This window comes from Furipterus horrens, unplaced genomic scaffold, assembly GCF_987537825.1.
Source record: "Furipterus horrens unplaced genomic scaffold, mFurHor1.1.pri manual_scaffold_7, whole genome shotgun sequence".
Taxonomy (NCBI): Eukaryota; Metazoa; Chordata; class Mammalia; order Chiroptera; family Furipteridae; genus Furipterus; species Furipterus horrens.
Window position 1 is genome coordinate 30,266,502 of NW_028327177.1, and position 8,402 is coordinate 30,274,903.

The 8,402-nt window shown below is 39.4% G+C and overlaps 1 protein-coding gene across 1 annotated transcript; it reads left to right on the top strand.

Moving 5' to 3' along the window:
* Nucleotides 1-2,483: 2,483 nt before the first annotated feature.
* Nucleotides 2,484-6,920, top strand: UQCRB (ubiquinol-cytochrome c reductase binding protein). Its single transcript, XM_090283545.1, has 4 exons — nucleotides 2,484-2,566; nucleotides 4,959-5,030; nucleotides 5,646-5,812; nucleotides 6,713-6,920. Exons 1-4 carry the CDS (start codon nucleotides 2,548-2,550, stop codon nucleotides 6,788-6,790), a joined length of 336 nt encoding a protein of 111 aa, XP_090139671.1. The 5' UTR covers nucleotides 2,484-2,547; the 3' UTR covers nucleotides 6,791-6,920.
* Nucleotides 6,921-8,402: the final 1,482 nt, after the last annotated feature.

Genomic DNA, 8,402 nt, shown 5'->3' on the forward strand with positions numbered 1-8,402 from the left:
AGAACATTAGCACTGGGGGCCCGTAGGGAACCACACCTGTTATTTGCACTTATGTAGTTTCCTCCAGGATGAACCTGAGCCCATGTGATTTGGTCTAAGGGACAGTATAAGCCTCTGCTTCATAACCACTTGCACATGAGGTTTTATCCTCTTGGTGGAAACAGAGTCCTGGTCAAATCTCAGCTGTTGGAGTGATGCCAATTAAGTACCAGACATGTGAGTGAAGAGGCTATCTTGCATATTCCGGCAGATACCACATGGAGAACTACCCAGCTGAATTCAGAATTGGGAGAAACAGTGTTTTACACCCGTAACTTCAGGGATAGTTTGTTGTGTACCAGTATTCTGTGGTGTGTTAGATCCTGAAACCTCATGAGAAACTAAACTTGTGATTGGAAAGGGCCAAGTATAGTGGCCTTCTTGTTAAATATGTTATTCATCCACTCAGCAGTTGAGCTCCTAGAATAACAGGATGAGTGTGGCATAGATCTGTGCCTTCATGCAGGTCTCTAATGGATGAGATCAATAAACAGGAAACAAGGAAGAAGGTACAGTTGGGATAAAAAACATGGAACCATCTTGTCAGGCCTTTCTATGGCTGAGAACCTCATTTGCCTTATTAACAACCTATTCATATCAGAATAAGCTAGCTGTGGTGTTGTACTGAATAGTCCTAAAACTTCAAATGATTAAAACCACCAAAGTTTTTATCTCATTCACGTCCAACTTGTAACCAAAAAAGGCTCTGCTCTACATCATCCTTAGTGATAGGGGTTGATGGAACCTCCACCATCTTGAGTATACAGCAGTCAACCTACGGAAGAGAAAGGAATGTGGAAAATTGCTCTTGAAAACTTCCTACGTTTTTCTTGGCCAGACCATCACATGGCCATACCTAGCCTTAAAGGTTCAGAGAAGTGCAGTTGTACCATGTGCCAGAAGGGAAACCAAAGACCATTTCTGAATCAACACTAATGACTACCAGCAAACATCCAGGCTCTAGAATTAATGCCTATATGAGATGGATTTGTGACAGTTCTGGGTATCTGACCCCTTGGCAAGTTCTTCTTTCTCTTGCCACTGAAACTTAGGAGATACAGAGAAAGGAAGAAGAGTTTACTGTTACTTGTAAGGTAATGTGCCAATGTATGAATGTATTGCACTTCTTCAAATCTTTCACATCACTAACATTTAGGTATGTGTTCATTTAGTTATGCATACAGGATGACTAATATGAAAAATCGTGGTGGCACAGAGAACGAAAAAAAGAGAACAGAATTTTAGAACTGAAATGAACTAAGACCATTATATCTAACTTTTTGAACTTAAGAGATGGATTCTACTGTCCCAAATCTCAAGACCAAAGAAAACAAAAGTGGGTATTGGTGGGTAATTGCTATGGTTTGGATTGTGTCCCCTCCAAAATTCCTATGTTGAAATGCTAACCCATAATATGATGGCATTTGGAGATGGGACCTTTGGAAAATAAGTTAGATGAGGTCATAACCTTGGGGACCTCATGATGGGATTAGTGCCCTGAGGAGAAACAAAACAGCTTGCTCTCCTTGCCATGTGCAGACTGTGAGAAGACAGCCCACTGCAAGCCACAGTGAAAGAGCTCTCACTGAAACTGACCATGCTGACCCCCTGATGGGCCTCTAGCCGCCAGAACTGTGAGAAAATATATTTGTTTTTAAATTACCCAGACTGGCATTTTGTTATGGAAGCCTTAGCTAACCAAGAGAGTAGCAATGGTAGAAGTTCACCATAATACCTGGTTGAGCATCAGTCATACCCCCCTTTTTTTTTTTTCTCTCGATTTTTACGCCCTAAATATGTTGGAGCTGAGACCTTAAAAGAACACTTGCTTTTACCTTAATTGCCTGCAAATTCTGCTATATACCTCAGATTTAATACTAATTTTCTTTTTCCTGAACTAACCTTTAGCATTGTACTAACATGGCTGGAGAACCCAACGACCAAAGTATTCCTAGATTAGTAGTGTTGCATATGGCCCTGGAATTAAGGAGTCCCAAAGTTTTATCTGGATTCTGAGATTCTGGAAGATGAATCTGGATTCTTCCTAGCGGTGTGTCCTTGGACAATTTATCCTACCCTCTGAGCCTGTTTCCTCCTCTCTCCAGAGGGATAATCATAGTACTTAAGAATTAGAATTAAGTGAGAACATGCCCATAACGCTTAGCATGTTGCTTGGCACCAGGGCAGAATTATTGTCAAATTTCTCATAGCCTGTCACTGACAGAACCCTGGGTGTAGTCCCGATGCCCTGATTCCTTCCCTAGGGTTTTTCCCATCACGTCACGCGAATTGCTTCTTGGAACCTGGCGCTCAAAACGCCCGATTTACTCCTCTGGGAGGAACTCAGGCGGAAAGGAACGCACGACAGGTACTGAACTTCGGTCGCCAGAGCCGCGCCTGCGCAGGTGTCTTTCTTTGCCTCGCGACGTGAGCTGAGGCGCCTGCGCACTGGACGCAGAGCGCCCTCTTTGACTTACCCAGTAGGCAACGCGTCAGTGTCCGGTCAAAATGGCGAGCAGGCCAGCTGGTAGGTAACTGATGTCCTGTCTGGTGGGCATCACTACGCGCAACCTTTCCTTTTCGCAGCCATTTGCTTCGCTTCCTTGTCTCTAAGTGGCCAGTTTTGCAGCTTAAGGGAAGGGGCGGCTCCAGTCCAGCCTAAAGGACGTTTTTCCGCAGCCCCTCTGCTGTCCTCCATTCAAGGCTTGCCTAGGGGGTTGGGATGCGGACCTGCTCTTGGTGAAGGTGCTCGCGGTAGCTCCGACTTCCTCGGCGTTCCATCTGCCTCTGCGTGGCATTCCTCTCTCTTGACCTTAGAAGAGTTCAAGGGCACAAGGAAATAATTAGTGGATGACTTTCAGCCAAAACGAACTTGATTGCTTACTGTGAGCCAAACGCTGTCGTGTGCATTAGCGCGATAAATTGTCTTGCGAGCGTGACGAGGGGAATGGTAGTTTGCCCTTTACGCAGATAGCTGAGGCACAGTCAGCGGAGGAAATAGGATTGGAGACAGCGTTCCGCCCCTCGCGCTTGTCTAACTGAGAATTAGATATAGCTGAGCAAGGGTTACAGGGAAGCTTCAAGTTAACCTTATCTGGGACGTCATCTTGGTTTGTAGGTTTGAAGAAATTTGTATTTATTGTAGGCTCTAAAACAAACATTTATTGAATGCAGTACAGAAATTACTGGAATATTTAAAACGAACATCAAATAGAATTTGGTTTTTGGTTTTTGGTCGTTGTTGCTGATCTGCCCTCTGGCGGTATAAATTGACGAAGCTTTTAGAAAATATTGGTCCCTTCTTCCTGGCACCCAGCAATTGTGAAGCTATTAGGAGACATCAAATTGCCAGAACAGTTCATTAACCCAAATGACATTGAGCTTTTTGAGAGTGGAGGAGACACTTAAGAATTCATTATTTAATTTAACTTTACAAATATTGAAGGCACTCTGCCTGCATGCAGTGTTTGGAACTAGCTAGGCCTGGCCTCAACTCACTGGCTGGCTTTAATCTTGGATGGGATGACTTCTATAAGACTTAATTCCCTTTTTGCAGGGCCACGCGTGCTATGTAAATAAACTGAGTTAATCTGGGGAAGGCAAATAGGACAGTGCTTGGCACACAATGAGTGTCAAATGAATATTAATCATTATCACTATCGCTGCTTACAATATCTACAAATAATTGATTTTTCTACAAGTGTGTTTGTAGACTCTTGGCACTTTGGTACTTGTGTTGCTAGAAGCAACGTTATCCATAGTGCTTAACTTCCAAGGAGATTTACCACAGCCTTGTACACTGTGATGTGCTAAGGAGTAGATGCAGAAGGGGTTGGAGTAAAAGGAGAGTTTGCTTTCCTTCCTTGGTAAGGGGCTAGCCCTAGACAAAATTTTAAAAGATATTTTTAACTGACTTTACCTCCCCTACTGCACCACATCTTTCCTATAAACATCAGGCACTATCCTGTTGCCCTTAGCAACTATTAGGGTTACCCCAGCAAGCTCAGTCCTATTCCACAGGGAATTTTAACATTACCTGTTTTTCCTCATTAGTTTTCAAATATCCATTCTCTTGGTGGGAAGTTCAGTGGTTGCAAGGAGGGAAATGGGCTTCTTTTGCTATAAAATGACTAACTAATGGTATCAAAAATCCTCCCAGAAATACATATAGTTTTAAAGAGGATAGCCAAATAATAAAAAGGTCATGTAGAATAAAAATGTTAGAGGATAAAGGTCATTTAGACCTAACAGCCTATCCTGAAATCTCACCTTCTTTTCATATAACCCCAACCCTCTTTAAAAGAAAAGTTTACACTTATTACCTGTAATCTATTTCTGAAACTACAAATAATGGAGAAGTTTCCTGTTCCTTTTCTGTATCCTAGCCCTTTAATTCTGATAGTTGCAGGGGGACATAAAGGGACATGCTTGACTTTGAGAGACTGGAGTGGCAATATTGTTCCTGTAACTCTTTTGGCCATTAGGTGTTTGACTTTACCCCTTTTCCCCATGATTTTCCCATTTTATTGTTTCCCCTGAAATCCCTTTTGCTCATAGATGAAATAAGCAATTTTTATCTACAGTATATAGACCATATGCTTTTCAAAAAAATATAATTTTACAGAGGGAGGAAAAGAGAGAGAGAGAAACATCAATGTGTTGTTCCATTCATTTGTGCATTCACTGTTAGATTCCCTGACCAGGGTTCAGACTGCAACCTGGGTATATTGGGTCGATGCTCTATGTAATCAACTGAGGTACCCAGGCAGGGCCTAGAATATGTGCTTTACAAAGGAAATTCCTTCATATGTTTGCATTTTCTAACTAGGAAACTATCAGAGTAGCCGTTGCTTGTCTTATCAGTATTTTCATATAGTACAATAAGTAAATTGTAGCAACTAACAGTGTGATAATATCAGCTGCAGCATCAGGCCGGTGGCTGGAAGGCATTCGAAAATGGTATTACGGTGCTGCAGGATTCAATAAACTGGGTGAGTAGCTACACTTTCTTTTTCTGTTTCCTTTTTTTTTTCCACCATAGGAGTAGTACTTTTGCAAAAGTCATTATAGGTCCCAAATAAATAACTTAACTGTACTTGCATACATTGGAAGGTATTAAAATTAGGTCACCCTTTGTTGTTATGTTAAATCACATCTATTTTTATTATTTTGGAAAAGAGAGGGTGGAATTGTCTCAAATGTTTGAAGTGGAAATAATTTGTGTTCTCTAAATATGGTAGCTGGACATTTTCCTTACATGCTCCCACTCCCAACTCCACCACTTAGTATTTGAAATTTGAGTTCTATGAAGTTTAAAAGTATAGATTTTAAAAAATTTGATGTGTGTTTAAAAACAAGGTAGACATTTTAAATATTTTAAAATTTGTTTTAGCTAAAATATAAATTTTGTGGCAGTGGATTTTAAAGGGTTCATCTGTTGTTTCCATGGCACCATTTTAGAAATAATCCATTAATAACCCTTTATTACCTAACTTATGATATTTCACCCAAGTCTTAAGTTTGTAAGTCATAAAGACATTTCATTCATTTTTTTAGAAATTCCTGAATTTTGAGATACATATTCAATCTTTTGCTTTCTGTCATAGGGTTAATGCGAGATGATACAATACATGTGGATGATGATGTAAAAGAAGCCATAAGAAGACTTCCTGAGAACCTTTATAACGACAGGGTGTTTCGCATTAAGAGGGCACTGGACCTGTCCATGAGGCAGCAGATCTTGCCTAAAGAGCAGTGGACAAAATACGAGGAGGTACAACAACTGTTGTGTATCTGACAGTATCGGCCATTAAGGGTTGAGTATTATGAACAGAAACATTCATTTGAAAAGCACTTTAGAGTTCTTAATGTTGTGACAAATAAATAGTTTTACAGTGAGTTAACTTTTATAGAGCAAATGTTAACTCCACTTTAGAGACAAATGAGATGCAAAGGTGAAGTGACTGTTCCAAAATCACTAAACAAGGTTCTGATACAGAGATCCAGGACTAGAATCCAGGTCTTTGCCTCCCAGGCTGTTCTGCTTCCTCTTCACTCTGCTTCCTGCTCAGATGAAAACCTGGGGTGCATGTGATCAGCTCATCAGGTGGCTCTCTAGCTCCCAGGAAGGACTCTGTGAAGCAAACTCTTGCCCCTTAAACTGCATTGAAACTAGGCCAAAGCTTATAGACTCTCATTTCTTTTTCTTTTCTTTCACACTTTGCACTCATAACCTACCAAAACAACTGATTACAATATTTTTGTGGGTTTTACATTTTAGAGAAGCAGACAGTTCTTAGTCTGCTTGACAATATTTTTTCTTAATTGGAACTTAATTTTGATGACTTTCCTTTGTTACTTAAGACCTATTGAGTATTTGCAATATAATAGTCCCTCTCTATATCGCAGTTCCCTTATTGCGGCCTCACTGATCACGGGATTTTTAAAAATATTGTATTTAATTATTTACCACGGATTTTTGGTATATCGTGGGATTTTGCGGTACTGTATACATATGTTGTTAAAGTGAGGTAGGTTTAAGAGTGTAGAATAAATGTAAGGTTTCTACTTCGCAGGAGGGGGTCTAGAATGTAATACCTGTGATAAGTGAGGGAATACTGTATACCTATATGTGATAGCAGCATATGATATTTTTCTTTTATTTGTTCTTTAGGATAAACCCTACCTTGAACCATACCTGAAAGAGGTCATTCGGGAAAGAAAAGAAAGAGAAGAATGGGCAAAGAAATAATCACATAATCGAAATTTGTGAATACATCTGTCCTCAGTATTTTAATGACGTTGATTAAACCTGAAATGTACAATTTAAAACCATCTGGGTTGCAAATATATTACTTAAAATAAATATCTATTATAACTTCTGTTGGAGTTTTTGAATTCTAAACCTTATTTTTAATAACTACTGAATTTACTTATCTGTTAAATTCTTTCCAAACTTACTAGGTATTTTTCAGTTAGTATTATAACTGCCTCCTGAAGCCATTTTAATCAGTTTCCTTCACAGGTTGGGTAACTTCTTGATTTACTGAGGGATATAATATTCTTCCAACTGAAAGTCACCCCGTATTGCCTTTGCATATTAGCAAGATACCTAGAAGCCTCGTTAGGGCCTAAGTTGCAGGAATGGAAAGAGCAAGAAACAGGCACCAGGCACTTCCATTTTATCTGAAGCAAACAGCACTTGAGCAGACTGGCTCTGACTTCAAAAGTTACTGAATGAAAGGAGAAAGTTCAACCTATGGTGTGACAGATTTGGGAAACAGCCCTCTTCAACCACTGCTTTCAAAATATGATGAGTTTGCATCCTCTCTTTTAAAATGACGTGTATTAGAAAATAAACAATAGAGAAAAATATAAAGGGCATGTATTTTTTCCCCGTATCCCAGTGACTTTTCTACTTTAGAAATGATTGTTATAAAGTATATTGGAAGGATTAGATACTATTAATAGTTGCAAGTTTTATGGTTATAGGGTAATTTTTTTAAATGTAAATTAAAACCATTCGCTAATGTCATCATTCTCACCCCTAAATCCTAAACTGCTGTCTTTGGTGGAAGTCAGAGCATGGAACCATAGTGAGTGGGGAAGGAACTGTGGCACCTGCTGTGTCTGGCGGGATCTTCCCTCGAACAAAACAACAGAGTGTGAAAACAAGTCTTTTGTCAGCTAAAATTCCTAAAACAAAAGTATATGTGTACATTTGGTATGTTTTCACAAAATGAGAGGTTGACAGACATGTATGTTGAACTTTTACAACATGAACATAATGTCTTGAAATTTTGCTAAAATATTAGAAAAATTAATTAAATTTCCTAAGAGCCTCCCTTCTCTTTGCTATTGAGATATTTTCTAAAAACCGTTGTTCTGAAATCATGTTGATTTTGGTTTTGGTTTTGGTTTGGTCATGGTAAAACCAGTTCTTTAACATGGTTAATATTTTGTAAGATTTGTGATTTGACTTTGCAATAAATTGGGATTTTACTGTTGGGACAGAATTGCAAGTCACAGAGAAACTGATAGAGATAGTGGTAGTTGCCAATGTTAAGGGGCGTCTTAGTGAGGGACTATTTGTTTCGTAAGGGTCAGTTGATGAGTAAATGTTTTTGTGTCAGGGTGCTTCTCTGTTAGACCCAGCTAGGAAACAGATGCATTTTCAGACGAACAGGCACTGCCCAGTGTTTCAGTTCTCTAGTTTCCTCAGACCTTTTCAAATATATTTGAATCTTACACTTTGATGATTAATGTTATATTCATATAACCTATTGGGCTCATCATCCTGTAGACAGAATAATAGTAATTCACAGCCAATTCTAGGTCAGGCTGCCCAGATTGGAATTCATTCA

Coding starts and splice junctions, on each gene's coding strand:
- UQCRB (XM_090283545.1), top strand. Junction 5,031..5,645: donor TGCAGGATTCAATAAACTGG/GTGAGTAGCTAC, acceptor TTTCTGTCATAG/GGTTAATGCGAGATGATACA. Junction 5,813..6,712: donor AGTGGACAAAATACGAGGAG/GTACAACAACTG, acceptor TTTGTTCTTTAG/GATAAACCCTACCTTGAACC.